This window comes from Ruditapes philippinarum, unplaced genomic scaffold (genome assembly GCF_026571515.1).
Source record: "Ruditapes philippinarum isolate M1 unplaced genomic scaffold, ASM2657151v2 ctg5622_1_1_1_1, whole genome shotgun sequence".
NCBI classification, from domain to species: domain Eukaryota; kingdom Metazoa; phylum Mollusca; class Bivalvia; order Venerida; family Veneridae; genus Ruditapes; species Ruditapes philippinarum.
In genome coordinates, this window is record NW_026854200.1 from 152056 (window position 1) to 171842 (window position 19787).

At 32.5% G+C, this 19787-nt stretch overlaps 1 protein-coding gene across 1 annotated transcript; it reads left to right on the plus strand.

Annotated features, from left to right (window-relative positions):
* Window positions 1–5030: 5030 nt before the first annotated feature.
* Window positions 5031–19269, plus strand: LOC132739383 (uncharacterized). The gene is made up of 3 exons (XM_060727072.1): window positions 5031–5401; window positions 13968–14180; window positions 18215–19269. Exons 1-3 carry the CDS (start codon window positions 5068–5070, stop codon window positions 18931–18933), a joined length of 1266 nt encoding a protein of 421 aa, XP_060583055.1. The 5' UTR covers window positions 5031–5067; the 3' UTR covers window positions 18934–19269.
* Window positions 19270–19787: the final 518 nt, after the last annotated feature.

Genomic DNA, 19787 nt, shown 5'->3' on the forward strand with positions numbered 1-19787 from the left:
GGAACAAAGTGACTTCGCGAAGTTTTTGTTTTTTTGACATTAAAAAAATCTTTTTTAACTTTTTTTCAAAGTTTATGGGAACCAATATCATGTTTTTTAGTTTTAAAAAAAGGTTTTTGTTACTTATAAAATTGGACAATTATGATCAAAAACCATCATTTTCCTAGAAAAAATAGGTAGAAAAAAGATGGATAATTTTTTTTTTCAATTCGAAACAAATTAAATTTTAGTTTAAAAAAAGTAGTTGGGTTTTTTTTTTTAAATTTTTTTGAAATTTTTAGTTTTCAAATTTTACCCCCCAAGGCATTTGGGTTTTCTTTTGGGAACTTTTTTTTTCTGTAATAAAAAATATCTGGTTTTAAATTTTGCTGATTCATGCATCTTACTACAACTTTGCATCAACTTTGCTTTACAAGCATGCATACAAAGTACATGAAAAAGCTGTGCCCGTTATATACTCAATGTCAAGGTCACCAATGTATTGTACTACGAAGCCTTTGTTTTTCTGTCATATCTCTGTTACTATTGCTTATATCTAACTGTAACTTCACATAAGCATTAAATAGGCAGCATGCATACACAATATTCAAATAGTCTTTGTCCATTATACCCTAGGTCATGATCATGGTCATGGTCACCTGATGGCATGTAAAATGTTCAACATGAAGAAATGGAAAAGTGTAAAACATTGAACCAAAGCAAAATGTTGATGGACACACCGACATAAGTGATCTCAAAATCTTACAGAGCTAAAAACGAAGCCTATTGCTTAAGTGCAAAGACAAACACCCGTGTTAAGCATGCACCAAATGTATCATTCGTGATACTATATGTTCGTACCACTAAAATGAGGCCCTCCGTGACAAATCTGCTGAGAATAACGACATTTTATATGCCATAAAATAAGACATAGTTTTGTTCAAGTTCTTTTATTTTCAATCTTTACCCAATAATTTTCACATATATATGACTAATCAAGTGTTTATTATGCCATCACTCTCTGACTTAAGCTGCACAAACAGATCTTTAGCTGCAACACATTATTAGGCATTCTCAAGCACAGACGCTGGGGAGTTAGATCCTGCCCCCAACGTGATACACCTCTGTAAACACTATATCAAAACTATTTTAATATTTATTTAAATACGAATTGGTCATCCGTTACAACGATAAAACCATTAAGTACTTTATTGAGACTTGGTGGTATATGGTATTATTCATACCGGTATATGTAAAAATTGTTTGAAAACCAGTTTTAACGATGTCCAATTCGTGTTTAAATATTAAAATATTTTTAATAGTGTTTACAGGGGCAGGTATCACGTTGGGGTACGGGATCTGACCCCCAAGCGTTTGTGTTCTCAAAGACATGTCAGCCATCAGTTGTAGACATATATCTGCGTAGGCATCACTGCAACTAAATTCATTGACCAACAGCTAGTATTCTTGGAAAGTTAACACTGAATTTACAAGAATATTGTTGGTAAAAGTTAACAGATCTGACTCAACTGGTTGTCTGTAGTCAGATTTTCCATATACTTCCGGCACAGTGTAAACTATTTCCATTGCAAAATTGGCAAATAAGCAAATACGTAAACCAGCGGTCAACAAATAAGCAAATTAGCAATTCAGCAATTGGCAAATAAGCAAATTTGTCATTAAGCCTATCAGCCATTGGCAAATAAGCAAATCGGCAATTAGCAAATAAGCAATTCAGCATTTGGCAAAAAAGCAAATTCGCATGTCCCTACCGGCATTCCATACAAAATGGTTAAAGCATTCAATCATTACTGCCAGTTTACCTTACCCACTTTATAATTAGCAAATATGGAAACTTGTCTAGATCTACCAGCTGGTATCACTTACAAAAGATCTGTTCTACAGTCATCATTTGAAAATAACTTGGATTATAAATTAACATTTTATTAATAAGGACCCCTACAAAAAGTCTAATGAAATTTAGCGGTAAAATCATGTAATTAGTTCGCTTTTAAATACACCTAAGACTGAGGTAAATTGGTAAAACTCTACTGGTAGCCAAAATTTAAAAATGTAACCTCCTTGAAAAAAAAAATTGTATCACAAAAAAAAAAAAAAAAAATTTTAAACAGGTGACTAAATTTTGATATAGTCAAAGGTCGGGAATTTCATTTTTTTTTATTTTTCCATTTATAACAAACAAAGTTTCTTATTATTTTTCTGATAACATCTGATGACAATCAAGTTTTATTTGCATTTCTGCAATGAGTTGAAGTAAATAACAACATATGACTTTAATTGCAATTAAGTCAGACAATTTGAATCAGCTCCACTGGACTGTGTTCGAATTTAGGTTGTGATTGAAAAATGGCATTTGTTTTCGCCATTACGGTTTTCACAAAAAGATAAAAAAAAAATAGGAATCTCATTGAAAAAATAGGGCATTTTTAGGAATTCCCTTTGAATTTTTCATTTTTTTAGGAATTTTAGCCAAACTGAAAAAAATTAGGATTTTTTAGGAATTTTAGGGACGCTGGACAGCCTGTTACTCAAGTCATTTCAGTTTTAACACGGTGCCATATGTGAGTGTCTTCAAAGGAATAAACAGTCCACTAATGCTGACATTTAAGTTTTAACACGGGGCAATATACGCCGTTAAGTACAAAAATGCACAGTTCATTGATGCAGCCGTTTAGAATTTTTTCTCTGGGCTATACGTGGCTACGTACGAGACACACTACTCTTGCTAGGGGGGTAAACCTCTAATAATTTTAAAAAAGTGGAGCATATGCACGGGTCAAAGAAATAAAGATCCTTTGGCAATTAAACTATACTGGTACCTGCATTGACATAATACACACCCCACGGTCTGTTGAGCAAATTTTACAAGGAACCAACCATGATTCGTGGTCATCGATAGGCAGAATGTACCAGCCCATTTTTTGCAGCCATTTTAAAGCTTTAAACAATAATTTAAATATGATAACGTCACGGGGTTCAGAACTGTTCACTTTTTTAGGAGAGCAATTATTCTGATCGGGAGGGTCCCGGGTTTCCGAGTCATGCTGCCACATTTTTTTCTCACCCTGTGGGATTTGGGCGCGAAACGGGGGACCGTGACTGATATAGCTCAGAGTTTAATTTACATTGCTCTGTAACTCTGTGAAATTCGAGGACGAATTTCAATATAGCAGGGGCGTATACATGTCACGGTTCAGAACTGTTCACTATTTAGGGGAGATAATGTGTAAGCGGCCGGCTAGCTCATCAGTCGGTAGAGCCGCGGTACGGTATTTCGAGGGTCCCGGGTTCGAGTCCCGGTCAGGCTGTACTTTTTTCTCACCCTGTGACAATAACATTAATTAATATTGCCCGAGACGTTAGTCAATTTTATTTTGAATGGGCTATGAAGCTAAATATACATGTATACAACTTATATGATAATATGTCTGCCTCGACAGCAATACAAAAATGTTTACGTGACCATTTGTCGCTTTGACACTATGCACAACTATATTTAATGTAACTACTAACCAGTAATGATTTCCAAGATATTTTTACTTACGCAAATAACAAATGAAATAAAATCATTCAAAGTTGATTGTGTCATATTATAAGATAATAGAAATGAATCTCTTTTCATCTATTGTACAATGTATATATTTACCAGTATTGTTTTATCTGATATTTATTAATAAAATGAAAGGAATATTCTATTGTTATTATTAGAATTGCATCTTAATTTATGTATAATAAATAATGATAAATAAAATTGACAGATGATATGTGTTAGATGTACTGTAACCAAACTAATTAAGTGATCAACATTCCTTTTTTGGTGAAAAATCTTATTGATTTGTAACGGAATCTGTGATATACTTATCGTATGTCCCAGACGGAATCAAACAATTTATGTACTTTTAAAACCGGGAGGAACCGGATAATAAAAGTGTGATACTATTCGCAGGCTTCTAGTTAATATCACCGGTCAAATTGGATTAACTCCATACTAGACTGGAGCACTCACCTCTAGATAGATATATAGTCGCTTACAGAAATGACGATCAATTTAAATCGACAAATCTTGTTGTTTTTTTTTGTTGTTTTTTTTGGGTTTTTTTCTCGCTGATTCTTACATTTTTTTCAATCATTATCATACATAAAATCGGTGTTAATACTAGTTAATTTATTTAACATTTGATCTACTGCTTTCTATATTTCAATTCATATTTAAATAATTTCATAAGTAAAGATCTTCATACAGACGCTGTGGTAAGAAATAGTATTAAAATTAAGATATTGATTGTATATCTTATTTATGTATTTTTGTATATTTTTTTTTTATTCCGCGTCGATTGTGTATAAATTGTTATTTCATTGTATTTTGCTATTATATTTTATGTATTGTATATGATGTATAATTATTTTATTATCTTTTTAGACCACTTTTATTTGGATTCATTAAATACATCGAAGTTTGTTTCTGTTCCACTCTGGACTCGGCCCGGTGAATTTTCGTACTATTAGTTCTATAGTAAATCAGTCAAATTTGAGGTTTAATTCTTGATTCCAATGTTCTTGATGAATTATATACTGTCTTCAACTTTAAACATTAACACTATCTAAGTCAAATGATGCCCAAAATATAATAGGTTAGCCATCTACTTTTTTCAGAAATCTTCATTCTGTTGTAACACTGTTTAAATTCACCACTTTAAAAACTCCTGACAGCTGGTGGGTAGTACATCTTTAATCCTTCCACCAACAAATGAGTTCCTGGAGAATACACAAAAAACAACTTTTAAAGTCATCATATAACACACAAAAACTACACACATGCAATAAATACACTTTAATTATGAACAATCTAACTAGAGATGACTTAAATTGGGCCATTTCATAATTTTAAAGAACTACTTTCTAGACTACAATGGGCTGGGTCTAATTCCGTACCGGGTTGAGACCCTCTGCGACTAGCGCCTTGTCCGGCATATACCGGAATGCGGTATTTAGTTTGAGAGACCGGGAATTACCGAGGGAGTCCGGCGAATAGTACATCCTCAAATTTAGTGTCCTTGTACCTTGAACATGGCGAACTATTCTTCTATTATTTCAATGCCAGAAACATATCTTTTTTTCGGTAATTCAGCGCTACGTCCAATAGTTATCAAGAATTGCAATGGAAGAACATCTGTTCCATTTGGGAAAGCATGGATTGACCGTACACGGCCGTCTAATAACGTACCCGTAACCGGAATACCGTTTGCATTTATCTTTAAAGAAGCAACGGACTCTTTTTTAGATATGATTTTGGGACTTGAAAAAGGAGGCGGTGACGAACAAAGGCCAGATGCGTCTATTTTAGATGATAACAAAAAAGGTGCATTAGCCAGTATAAAGAAGTATTTGACAGAAGATTATGGTATAGAATCTATTTTATTCAGTTTTAACCAATCCCAAACAAAAATAAAGGAATAAATCAGTATAGATCTTATAAATGGTTATTAAATTTGAAATTTATTTACAATTTATTACAGGTGGAAATGAGCCAATGTATTATTAGCTCACCTGACCACAAAGTGCTAACGAAGTGGTCAAGGTGAGGTATAGTGATGGAGCTATGTCTGGCGTGAATTTCAGATGTTTCACCACCAAGACATTTCAGTACTCAGACGGTTCACACCCATTTTTTTACATATTTTTAGGAAAGTTAACAATTTTATTCGGTCTCACTTATTACCGACAAGAACCGTCAGGAACCGACAAGAAGTAAAAGTAGAAAAATACGAACTATTTTAACTTATTCATCATTTAATAATCACAATTCCTAATATTCTTAACGTGAAAAACATAATAATTTCGTTCTGAACCATGTTTATAGGCAAATATCTATACTGACAAGAAGTCAGTCTCAGTTCTCGCCGTCAAGAACTCGGCCATCTTCGTATCATTGATATTAGGCCTACATTAAGAATTGTATATAACTGTTAAATCACAACTTTTTTTTTAAATGTTGTATTATAAATAATAACTATAACGTTAAATGTACTCTAATTTAATTATGAATATCATTATTAATAAAAACCTTATGAGAAGATTCGCAGCTATCGACAAGAAATTTCAGTATTACCAGCGATTGCATAGGTTTTTAAACATGTTCAAACAGCCTATATTCAATAAATAATTCAAAATTATTTCGTTGTCATTGATTACAAAATATCCTGCATTTAGGCAATATTTCTGTACCGATGTGTTCATGTCTACCGACAAGAAATGTTTTCATGTCTATGGCAGGCTGTCAACCAATTCCTATATTCCTATAAAACTCCTATATTTTGGGTCTGAATCCTATATTTTAAAAAACCTCCTATTTTTCCTATATTTTGAATATTTTTCCTATATTTTTTTAAAATATATTGCAGAGGAATTCAAAGAGATTTAAATTTTGGTACTGCTTTTGGCCTTTTGTATTTTACAGGTAAGAGAATGTGTATGCCTGCATCAGCATCACATTACTATGCTCAAGGCTGCTGTGCTCCACATAGCCATCTGCATGGTCACCATGAAAAGCAGTGCATCAGTATGTCAACTTTATTTCAGGTGACCATTTAGATGATGGTCATGCATTGCTGTAACTTTCTGCTGATGCTGTGGTTCAAAGCTAATGCAGGCTGTCCAGCATCCCTAAAATTCCTAAACAAGTGAAAAATTGGAAGGGAATTCCTAAAAATGCCCTATTTTTTTCACTGAAATTCTAATTATTTTTATCTTTTGTTATAAACATACTTATAACTTGTAACCCTGTCAAAATAATCACGGACATAACTAAGTCGACCATGTTTTGAACATGGTCAAAAATGATTTGGCCATGATTTGCCAACTCAAAATTGATGACATTGAAATGGTTTCGTTTCAACTAAAAGTTACTTTGACTATGTCAGTAACATTGCTATTTCATAATCAAAGCAGTTGTTGATAATCATGTGGACAGTTAACAGCAAAAACACTACCATATCATGGTCCTGAAACTCAAATCATAACCATAAGAGTCCACTTATTCTGGAATATTTTGACACTGTTTTGCCAACTCCAGATATCTTGAATTTTATGTTTGTTCATTTTATCCAAATTTCTGAAGTGGTCCATTTATATCATATCATATTTGAAAATGATCATTATGAAGCTGTTGTAACACAATCTTAATTAAAAACATGTATAAATAGTTGTCAAAAATTAATGTACAATTTGTTTACTCACAACTCTTTTATTTAAATCTGCATAATATCAAAACAACATTGTAAAGTACTGAATGGGTTAACATAGACTTTGAAAAATTAATTCTTTCCCTCATACTTATTTATCCTTTTCGTATCTTTGTAGGAGAAATTGCTTATTTTGCCACAAAGTTATCAATTTCATTCAGTTCTTGTTCTTTCATTCATATGGTCCCATTTAGGAAAAGGCAGACTCATATAATTAATCACACTCAAAATAATTTGGCAGTTCAGTAATATAAAGCTCATTTCCAATTACAATGTACACACATTTTGCAATTTTGTGATCTAGATAAACTGCAATTGAATGGTATGTGTGATGAACTTTTTTGATGTGCAATTCTTTGTGTTGATTATAGATGCTTCCCATTTATTCAAATGACTGTACTAAGGCAAATGCCTTTTTACTTTTTACCTACTTTTACAAAAAAATTCATTTGTCCATATTCAAAAGCTGCATTGTGCCAGAATTTCACTGTATAAGAATTCCTTTTAGACACTTGTGGTTATAAAAAAATTAACATTCCTAAAACATAGGTAGAACATGTTCTTTTTGACATGTTCAGCCATTTTAAAAAATATGGTTTGAACATGATTTGACTATGACCATTTCCGCAGGGGAGGCAGTTGACCAGTGAGTCCACACTGGTAGCACCTTTGCTCAAACTAAACTAGAGCATTATTTGTGAGTTACTTATGTGTCAAATATGCAAAGGTTAGCCCACATCATGGTCTTTTGGGACCTTAGTTTATTTAGTCATAAAATTGCAAATTTTAGCCCTAAAATTTCTATTACGTACAGTACTGGACACGCGAAACCCGCACAATTCGCGTATTCGCGGCGAACTCTCATGCTTTATAACGCGAGCGAATTCGCGGCAACTTGAGACAATCGCCGCGAATTCAACTCGCGGCGATTTTGCCGTGAACATTTGCCGCGATTCGCGGGGAATAATACATGTTCATTTGTATAATAAATGTAGATCTATTTATAAGTGTAGTCTGTGAACTTGAAACCAGATATACATGTACAAGTACGAAAATTAATTAGTAGATCTACATGAAGTTGTATCAAGAAAAAAATCTTGTAATTTGCTAAAATGCCCTTTCTCTATTTATCTTTGATGCCAACAGCAAATATAAATAACCACGGCGAAATCAAATAACACCGTTAAAAACTTTCCGTGAATGGCGGAATCATGACCTCAATGTATAAATGCGACGCAGTACAAGTATGCGGCTCCATCTGCAGGTAAATAGTGTGCATGTACACGTGTAAAACTATTTTTAGGGGGGGGGGTACATATTGAGTTTAAAGTAGAGATATAAATATAATATATGTGTAAAAAGATATTTAGTTACATAAAAAGATACATAATTGATACGACATTAACTTGTTCATTTCTAAATGTAGTGGATCACCGGGACATTTCGTTCTCTCGGGTGATCATTACTCAATTTATTACACGTTTGTAAAAAATAACACACGCAAGATTTGTCTGCTATAATTTCTGAATGGCGGATATTTGCACCCCTGTTTTAAAAATGTTAAAATATTTAATTGTTAGTTACCGAAAATTATCGCCGATTGTTGAAATTCCATAGCGCTAAAAGACACAAAAACACTCGTGCAAAAAGAAGCATCCATAAATAAAAGGAATATAATGTTTCCATTGTTAAATAATAAATACAAAATTTACACACGAAATGACCTCTGACAAATGACTGGTCGGCTCTTCTGAAGAATCTGTGAATCTTTGATGTTTACACACCTGTAGTTGTTGCCGAATCATCAAAGAAATGCCGACACTCGATTGACTTTCACCTCTTTTTTATATATCAGAAAAAAAAAAACTGTCATTTCTTTTTGTCAAGGAATGATTACACATGTTTAATTATTGCTCAAGTAAAAAAAATGTTGGATATATTGATTGTGTCAATTATTGACATATTATTAATCGTAAGTGCATTTTGATTGTGATATTTTATTTACATTTCTCATCACCTACTCATGCACCTGGCATTTTGTACTCGTGAAATTGAAGGTAAAGAATGTCAATTTAAGTGATAAAACTTTTACAATTTTCAACAATCATAATTAGCGTATTAGACGTAATAATTAGTTACACCTGTGAATCGGTGCTAAATTTCGCTTTGCATTGTTCTAAAAATAGAATATGTGCGAAAGTAAACAATGGATTTTAATTACATTTGTATTATTATCAAAATAACAATTGGACAATTTGTTATCGTGCGTTCTTTGATGTAGTACCAATTACCTTTTGTAATTTCAATCTCGTTTTATTGTTAACTAATTTTCACCAGCACCTGATTGCTTTGTTTTAATATACAAAATGTATACGCTGTACATGTTCAAATGCTAAATATTTATAAATATACAAGACGTTTACAAGATTTTTTTAAAGTTTTCAAAATTAAAGATCACGGGAATTAAGGACCAAGTAGTACTTTCTAATACAATTATTGCTGAAGATTCGCCGTAAATTACGGCGATACATCGCGGCGATTTTTCGTGACCCGCCACGAAATTCGGCGAACTTGCACGCGGCGATGTTTTACCGCGAAGTGTCCCGTCGCGACATAGACTACACTCGCGGCATAACGCGACTTTTGCGGGTTTCGCGTGTCCAGTACTGTACCCTAAAATTCCTAATTTTAGCCCTAAAATTTCTGAAATATTACCCTAAAATTCGCCCTAATTTTATCTCGGAAGGTGCTGGACAGCCTGCTAATGGTTTCCTTCACTTATACGGTAGACATTTTATTGTAGAAACAGCATGTGTAAAAGTAAGAATAATTTAGTAATTTACATTTATATAAGCATTGGTAAGTTAAACAATTTAAGTTGAAAACTCCTATTTTTTTGCCTCAAAATGGTCCAAAAACTCCTATATTTCCTGCTAAAATATTCCTATATTCCTCCTTTATTTTGGATAAGACCTGGTTGACAGCCTGCTATGGTACCGACAAGAAATGTTTTCATGTCTACAAGTACCGTCGAGAAATGTTTTCATGTCTACAGTTTTGACAAGAAATATTATCATGTATTTCTTCAGGTTTTCTTTAAAGAGACATTGTGTACAGGCAAGATATAACAATGAAAAATTGAAACTGTTCAGTTATAATTGTTTAAAATTGATATATAGTCATTCATAACTGTATCAAAATAAATTTCATAGATAAAGTTTTACATACCTGCCATTTAAATTATCCAATTATAATCCATTTACAATTTTTACTCAAATACACCGGTAAAGCATGCAATAAGAACATAAGAAATAAAATAAAATAATAGACAAAAAGATTCAATTTAATTATTTTATTAGCATATATACATATAACATATTCAGGGCAATAAAAATGTTTTTTTCAAGTGAAAATTTAAAAATCGATTGCTCAAACAAATTGATTGATATTACTCAATTAAAGCTTGTGCGCGTGTGTTTCTCTCTCAGTTAGCTTTGAGCAATTTAACTTAATCAAAGCTGTGAAAACTTCTCAATTTCCTGTCGGTAAATCTTCATTACGCATGCAGGGATTTTTTTTGCCTTATTTTATAGCCGATATTCGGTCATATTCCCAATCGAAAATAGTATATAATTTTCCCAATCCACAGGAAAAAATTCCCAATTGAAAGTTACAAAATAAAAATATTTAATAACAAATTCTAAAATCTTAGAAAATAAGGACTTCTTCACTGTTATGGTGTTTAATAGTTTGAAGATGCCTTCCTAGTCAGTTATTCTTTGCATTCATTTAATCACTGCAAAATTTAAGTCATGCAATTTTTCCCAAATTTTAACAAAACATCGCTGAAATTCCAAATTCCATGGGTATGGGTCATGTTCCCAAAATCCTGGAAAAAAACCCTGGCATGATCACTGTTTTTTTCTTGTCGGTAATAGATTTATAAAATACATTATTGTATCATCTTATACGCATAAAATATGAAAGTTGAAAGTGTTAAAAGTTATAACAACATAAAAATGGATTATATACATGTACTTTCTACACTACAGCTCGTTCTCAATTTCTTGTCGGTAAATCTTCATTACACTTGATTCCTGGTTTTTTTTCTTGTTGATTGCATATACATTCATGCAATGTAATGAAAAACTGATTTATGACTACAAATAATGTTGAAACATGTTCATAAGATATTTTAAACACAAATTTTGCAACTGATTATGTAAATAACAAATTTTTCTGTCAATGTCAACGTTACAGTAACAGAACGCGTTGCATTCGAATTTTTCTTGTCAGTACACATATATTTAATTTTCTAGAAAAAAGACATGAGAAACCTTATCAAAAACTTATCATATATGAAAATTTATATGCCTTGCATGTTTAATAATCATAAAAACACAATTGTACGTGTTTATTTGCAATATATAAGCTCTTGTCGGTTCTTGTCTGTTCCTGACGGTTCTTGTCGGTAATTAGGGAGACCCAATTTATTTGCATTTTTTTTATTGGCCATGTCAGGTTTGATTTACGGTTTAAAAAGTATTTATGATAACAAAAATAATGAATTCTTACCTGTTTCACATGTACGAAAATAAATATAGAAATATGGGTAGATGGCAGTCTGGAGATTATGCACATCTTTTTCTTTTCTTCCTATGATGAAAATTCTGGTTGCTATGGCAACAAATAGCCTGAATTTCAAGATTTCTGATTTAAATTTTTCAGCTTTTTCACTATAAGTTCTTTATTTCTTAAGGTGTTTACTTCAAACTTTAAATGTAAGTTTCTGGCCATCAACCACATCATATGTGACAAGGTTAACAACTCTTAAATAACTTCTTTATTTCCTAATGTATCTACTTCAAACTTCATATATCTGTTTCTTATTATCACTCAACATTTTTGAGAAGGTTAAATACTCTAACAAGACTCTTTCCAGAATTATCTCCCCCTTGAACTTAGATCTTTTTCGAAAAATTGGTACTTTTCACTCCAACTTCTTCATTCCTTATAGGATTTACTTTAAAATCCCACTTCATAATAATATGACAAGGTTGTATAAACATAATTACTTTACTAGGCAGGGAAACTTAACACATTACTATGATATAGACAAACTTAGAACTCAAAAGATATAAGTTCATTCATGTCATTCATCCACTGGTAAAATTGAATGGCCAATGGCCCATCAGAGTGTTGCTGGGGTTTTAACCGGTAGGGGACTTATGGATTGCTTGCAATACTATGATAATTGCTTGTTCTTGCTGTTATTGGCTGTAACTTTGTTATTTTTGAATGGATTGTCTTCAAACTTGAACATAATAATGTTCAAGGATATCCCTTAAAAAATAACCAGAAAGACCTTGACCTTCACTCATTAATGACCTTGACTTTGAAGTTCAAATTATTGAAATTTTCATTGTTTTGGCTGTAACTGGCTGTAACTTTGCTATTATTGAAGGGATTAACTTCATATTATAACAGAACATACTTAAGGACAAGACCTTGTTGTTTATCAAACACTTGGGCTCTTGACACCACCACGTGACTTCACCACGTGACTTCACCACTTGACTTCACCAAGTGACACCACTACGTGACACCACCATGTGTCAACCACATGACACCACCATGTGTCGCCATGTGACTTCACCACATGTATCTATTTATAGAATTTTCTATTTATAGAATTGCGTGTTTCTATTTATAGAATTGCGTGTTTCTATTTATAGAATTTTCTATTTATAGAATTGCGTGTTTCTATTTAAAATATATAGACAAAACTAATGTGACAAGACAGACCGATTAATTTTATAAAAAGGAAACGTTAAGATTTTGTTCAAACATTTCTTTGTTTGCTTTTAGAGAAAGTAAAAAGTCAAGCATTGCCCCGCCCGGCGGTGGCTCTTGTTAAATTTAAGGTTTATTTATTTTGTTGTGCGTCGTCAACAATTTGGTTGTAAACACTTTAGCACTCACAGTTTTCATTGGATCATCTTCAAACTTTGTCAGAATGTTTGTCTCAATGAAATACAGGTCAAGTTAGAAGATTGGTTATCTCCAGATGCTAGGTAGCAAAACGACTAGTGTGAAAATGTCAATACTCAATGTCACATAGCCCAATTATGGAAAAACCTTGTTAACACTCTAGAGGCTACTGTTTTGATCCAAATATCCTATAAATTGATAAGAAAGGTTGTTTAGATGATTTCTACATCAAGTTCATATATGGGTCATCTTGGGTTAAAATCTAGGTCATACAGCCCCACTATGGAAAAACCTTGTTAACGCACTAAAGGCTACTGTTTTGAGCTAAATATCCTGGAAATTGGTCAGAAAGGTTGTTTTGATGATTTCTAGGTCAAGTTTTAATATGGGTCATTTGGGGTAATAACTTAGCACAAATGTTCTCCATGTTGAATGTCTTGCCCAAAATTAAGGTCAAGGTCACAAGAGGTCAAATAAGAATATTAAAATTTGTTAAAACAAGAAATTTCATTGCGCCCCCTCCTAACCAGAAATCCTGGATTCTTCCTTTGAATGGTCAAGGTCATTGTCTTCAAACCATTTGCCTCTTCCGTAGTAGGTTCGAGCAGTGTCAGAGTCTTTGAATTCTCTTTTCATGTCAGAGAACAATCCAGTTAGCTAAGGAATGTTGCTGTTTAAAATGATGCACAGAAGAATTTGCAGCTTTTTTTCCAAAACTTATTCTTATATTTTCAGACAAACATGAAAAATGCATTTTGAAATTATCAGAAATGGATAATGAAGTGGAGGTGAAGGCTATCCTTGCTGTTCATCTCTTTGCACCTTTGATTCCTGATCTACCTGATACTGACCAGTATGGTATTGACAATGAACACTTTCCTAAAGATGAACAACAAAGGAAGTGTCCATCATGTGGTCAAAAGCTTAGGTTTACAGATACATCATTTGGTGAGTTTTGGTATGCTTCTTGGTTGAGTTATTTGAAAATTATCAGTCAGTTAGTACTAGGGATATCAATGAGTACTGACTCTTCAAATATATTTGAATATTAATAATTATATAAAGATTGTGCAAAATTTGTTGTGTCCTAAAACCCATACATATTTATCTTGACTTTTATATTAATATAATAAGGAGAGCTATCCTACTCAGTACTCACTGAAATTGGCGTCGGTGTCTGTGTCACACTTTCGGTTGAGTTTATCATACCACCACACTTATATTCTATACCCTTTAAGATATTGGTTTGAAACTTGAAATATTTACGAGGGATGTCCGGAAAGTTCATGTACATTTTCATTTTTTATTGTAAAACAATACATACGCTGTACAAATTGTATCAGCATAAATGTACATATCTAGCGAACACATTTATCAAAAATTACTGAACTGTGACGTACGTTTGTATTTTAAAATTATTTACATACAACATAATTATATATACATCATCATGGAGCACTTTGACAACGTCCATGCCGTCAAATTAAATTCATGTTTACCAACTATTTAATTTCTTCCGATTTCAACAGCCATGGTACTGTCTGACGTATCTGATGTTCCTTTGTATGAACTTAAAAATATTTCACTGGTTTCCCATGTTATGTTCCTTTGTTCCCCTAATTTCAACAGCCATGGTACCTGTCTGACGTAACTTTCATAATGTTCCTTTTTAAATTTTATATTTAAAATTATAATTTAAAAATAAAGATTTCACTGGTTCCCATACTGTGTGAGTGTCTGCCTTTTTTAGTCCCTAATTTCAACAGCCATGTCTGTCCTTTACATTGTTATGTTCCTTTGCTATTACTTCATGAATTTCATATTTAAAATTATAATTTAAAAATAAAGATTTCACTGGTTCCCATACTGTGTGTGAGATGTCTGCCTTTTTAGTCCCCTAATTTCAACAGCCATGGTACCTGTCTGACGTATACTTCATACATGTAATGTTCCTTTGCTATTACTTCATGAATTTCATATTTAAAATTATAATTTAAAAATAAAGATTTCACTGGTTCCCATACTGTGTGTGAGATGTCTGCCTTTTTAGTCCCCTACCGGTTTACCGGAGGGGACTTTAGGTTTACCCTCCGTCCGTCTGTCCGTCCGTCAACAAAACTGGATCCCGCGATAACGCAAAAAGTACTGAAAATATTTTAATGAAACTTGATATATGGATAGATGGCAGTATGGAGATTATGCATGTCTTTTTCTTTTCTTCCTATGTTGAAAATTCTGGTTGCTATGGCAACAAATAGACTGAAAATATGGCAAATTTTACACATAACCTGGATCCCGCGATAACGCAAAAAGTACTGAAAATATTTTTATGAAATTTGATATATGGATAGATGGCAGTATGGAGATTATGCACGTCTTTTTCTTTTCTTCCTATGTTGAAAATTCTGGTTGCTATGGCAACAAATAGACTGAAAATATGGCAAATTTTACACATAACCTGGATCCAGTGATAACACAAAAAGTACTGAAAATATGTTTATGAAACTTGACATATGGGTAGATGGCAGTATGGAAATTATGCACATCCTTTTTTTATCTTCCTATGTTGAAAATTCTGGTTGCTATGGCAACAAATAGACTGAATTTCAAGATTTCTGATTCTAGTTTTTAAGTTTTTTCACTATAAGTTCTTATTTCTTAAGGTATTTTCTTCAAACTTTAAATATAAGTTGCTTGTCATCAACCACATCATATGTGACAAGGTTTACAACTCTAGCACAAAATTTATCAGAATTACCTCCCTTGAACTTGAAATTTTCATGAAAAAAACATTGTTTTTTTTAATAACTTCTTTTTCTGAATGTATCTACTTCAAACTTCATATAAATGTTTCTTATTATCACTCAACATTAAATTTTGTGAGTGTTCAATACTCTAGCAAGACTATTTCCAGAATTATGCCCCTTTTGAACTTAGACTTTTTTTGACAAATTGGTAATTTTTACTCCAACTTCTTCAATCATGATAGGATTTTAAAAATGTTATATTTTGATAACAGGGATGTTTAAAAAATAACTTTAGAGTGTCTTTCAGTCCGTCTGTCTGTACATAAAAACTGTTTCCTGTGATCACTTTTAAAGAACTTTTTCAACAAATTTACTTAAAATAGGAACCTAAGTTAATGGCCAATGGCCCTTCAGAATGTTGCTTGGGCTCTTACCGGTAGGGGACTTATGGATTGCTTGCAATACTATGATAATTGCTTGTTCAAAAAGTGTTGTAACGCAATCTACAATATTTCGGCCATGCTACTTTTGGTCGTCTGGAGCGCTCTTATACCTAATTCTGTCATCACCTCTTCTTAATCTTGTTTGACATTTAAACACAAGTTACCTTTAACATTACTTTAACACTTTCGGTTCTTCTGTATTCAATAGTGAAAAATGCGGGTCGACTGTTAGAATCTACCATAATGCACTCGCTATTCTTATTTCCTCCCTCTGTATTTTCAAACAGACACATAGACGGCACCATTTTGTTTGAAAAATCTGATAAATAAAAAACAACTTCTTGTTGAATTTTGTTTTGAATACTATCTAGAATGGTAAATAATGATCGAAAAAAATATATCCGAACGCCAATAAAATCATCTTTAATTCGGTCAATAACGCTGTACAGACGTTTAAAGTTTTGTTTAGGTGACTTCACAATGTAGCGCCAAACAGCGCATGCTAAAACAGTCAAAATAAGAACTCTCATAATTTCAAAGAGCCCTGGGGTCAAAATTGGTCCCGTCCCAGGGGTTCACTGATTTTCCTTATAATTATATAGTAAAAACAATATAAAAAAACTTATTCTATTATACCATGGAGGCTTTAGCTTAGATATTTGGTATGAAACATTGTCTAGTGGACCTCTACCAATTTTGTTCAAATTATAGCCCTATATGTTAAAAATTTTGTAATTTTGCAAAACTAAAATGTCCAGAGTTAAGATATTTGGCATGTAGAATTATTGCCTTGTGGATCCGCTACTTAGGTAATGTAGTTGCTCCACCATGTGACTCCACCACGTGACACCACCACGTGACTACCACGTGACACTACCACGTTACTTTACCACGTGACTCCACCATGTGACACCACCACATGACTCAATCACGTGACTCCACCACATGCCACCACCACGTGTCACCACGTGACTCCCCCACGTGTATCTATTTATAGAATTGATGTTTCTATTTATAGAATTGCATGTTTCTATTTATAGAATTTTCTATTTATAGAATTGCGTGATTCTATTTATATATATATTTAATTTAGTATATTTATATATACAAAATATATAGACAAAACTTTTGTGACAAGACAGACCGATTAATTTTATAAAAAGGAAACGTTAAGATTTTGTTCAAACATTTCTTTGTTTGCTTTTAGAGTAAGTAAAAAGTCGAGCGTTGCCCCCGCCCGGCGGTGGCTCTTGTTATATGTACATAATAAAAACATTATCTCTAAAACTGTAAGCCCTTGGGTCAAAATTTTCCCCGGCCCAGGGGGTCATTGATTTTCCTTATATGTGTATATAACAGTGAGTATTGAAAACCTGGTTTCATGGCATCGCCATGTTTCTTGTTGCTAGATAATATACAAGACTGTGACAGTATGTGGCTTCTGTGAGCCATAGTCTAGAAAAATTTTACTTATCACAAACAAGGAGTGTAATAAAGCCATTTAATAAAAACGATATTACACTAGTGTTATAACACTTTGACGTGATGTCATTTGCGCTATATATAAATATAGCGTTAAAGGGCGTTACACTATAGGCGCGTCATTCAGTTTACCATTCTTATTTTTTATAATTATGTGATAAATATAATATTTTATTATATTATATTCGTGTAGATTCAATACTAAATTTATTGAACTCAATGAATAAAACAATATGATTTTATTCAACTATTTCAATACATTTAGTATTAAACCTACACTCATTCAGTATCCTCTATTTTACCATTTCAGGAAATATTGAAGTTTGGCATGGTAATGCTGATATGATTTTAAATAAATGTACCGTCACTGTGAACAAAGAATATGATGAAGCTAGAAGATCAACCAGACATCAAGCAGAACATTACGACAGTGATTCCGATGCCAGTGTTAGTTCAAGTTCTAGCTTTTCATTTGTTGAGGTTAAATGTCATGAAAAGGCAGGTGACAAACAGTTATGTAGGCAAGAAGAAGCAGAGGCTCAAGCTATAGCACAGACAATTACAAATGCATTCTGTGAGGAAAGTGATAGAGATGAGTTAATTCCATCTTTTTTAGCTACACATGAAAAGGTTAAGATCTACATGTACTGTTGTAGCAAAGATGTACTCCTTGAAAGTAATTACATACCTATTTGTCCAAATGGGTCATTGAGCATAAAAACTCTGGTATTGGTGTGGTTGGCTTTAAATTTTGATTTCTATCAAGTATCAGATGTCTTTGGTGAGAAATTCAGAGACAGACTTGAATATGAATTGCCACTGTCAAATTTTCATAAAATTGTAGGTGAAGATGCTTTGAAACTCTATCAGCATGAAGCAAGTAGACATTTGATAAAAAAACAAGGTGACCAAATGGAGGAAGTAGAGATACCATTTCATCCTAGTTTTTACAAACTTTCAATTATTGACAAAGATATGTTTGATATCATTCAGCTGATGGATAAAATAAGTTTAATAGGGAAGAAATAATTTTGAACAAAACAATCTGCTTAAGAAAGCTTGTTAATACTTTTATTGCATATGTAAACCTGTTGTCAGTTCTTTTATAGTAGAAGGTTGAATACTACTAAAACTTTTACCTGGGATTGTGAGAGATGTTGGGCTCTCCATTATTTGTATGAAAGTCAAATTGACACAAGAGTCTGCAATATTTTCAATTATTGTTCAATTGCTGTCCAGTGTTTGAACATTTTCTGGAAGTTTTGTTTCATATATTTATGTATGTTATTATTTTGCCTTTCAGAGATAATTTAGAAAATGTCAGTGTGATAGCAAATCATATTACAGTTTGAATTGACACAATGTATACATTTTTTTTGTTGATGTACCATAAAACCCAAACATGATTGGACTGTGATGTAGCACTTTGATTTCCATCCTAGAATTCTGAAATTGAAACTATTTTAATGGAGGCATTATTGATATGACACTAGATAAATGTATTCATTTTTACATAAAGATACTTTATTTCTCATTAAAGCAGCATGCCTCCAGATTCATGTTAATTTTCATGAAAATTTTGGAAATATATTTAAAAGCAAAATAATTGCAATCGGCACTTACAATCCACGAAAGTTACCAAAAAGTGGTCAACATATGCAAAAACAGCCCAAGTTACTGTGGTTAGTAACGCAGTAGAAATATGACGATAAAATACTGCAAAATCTGTGTTAACCGCATATAACATGTTAAATATAACTTGTATTTTGAATGTTTTTACCTTTCTTATATATAATATTCTCTATAATTATATGAAATGACAAGGTATGTCAGATTTTATATTATTGTTGAAAGTGTTATAAATCACATAAACTAATTTCATG

Excerpts from the sequence above, each read along its gene's own strand:
- LOC132739383 (XM_060727072.1), top strand. The coding sequence starts at position 5,068 with ATGGCGAACTATTCTTCTATTATTTCAATGCCAGAAACATATCTTTTT. Across the intron at positions 5,402-13,967 it reads GTATTTGACAGAAGATTATG|ACAAACATGAAAAATGCATT; the intron begins GTATAGAATCTA and ends TTATATTTTCAG. Across the intron at positions 14,181-18,214 it reads GTTTACAGATACATCATTTG|GAAATATTGAAGTTTGGCAT; the intron begins GTGAGTTTTGGT and ends TTACCATTTCAG.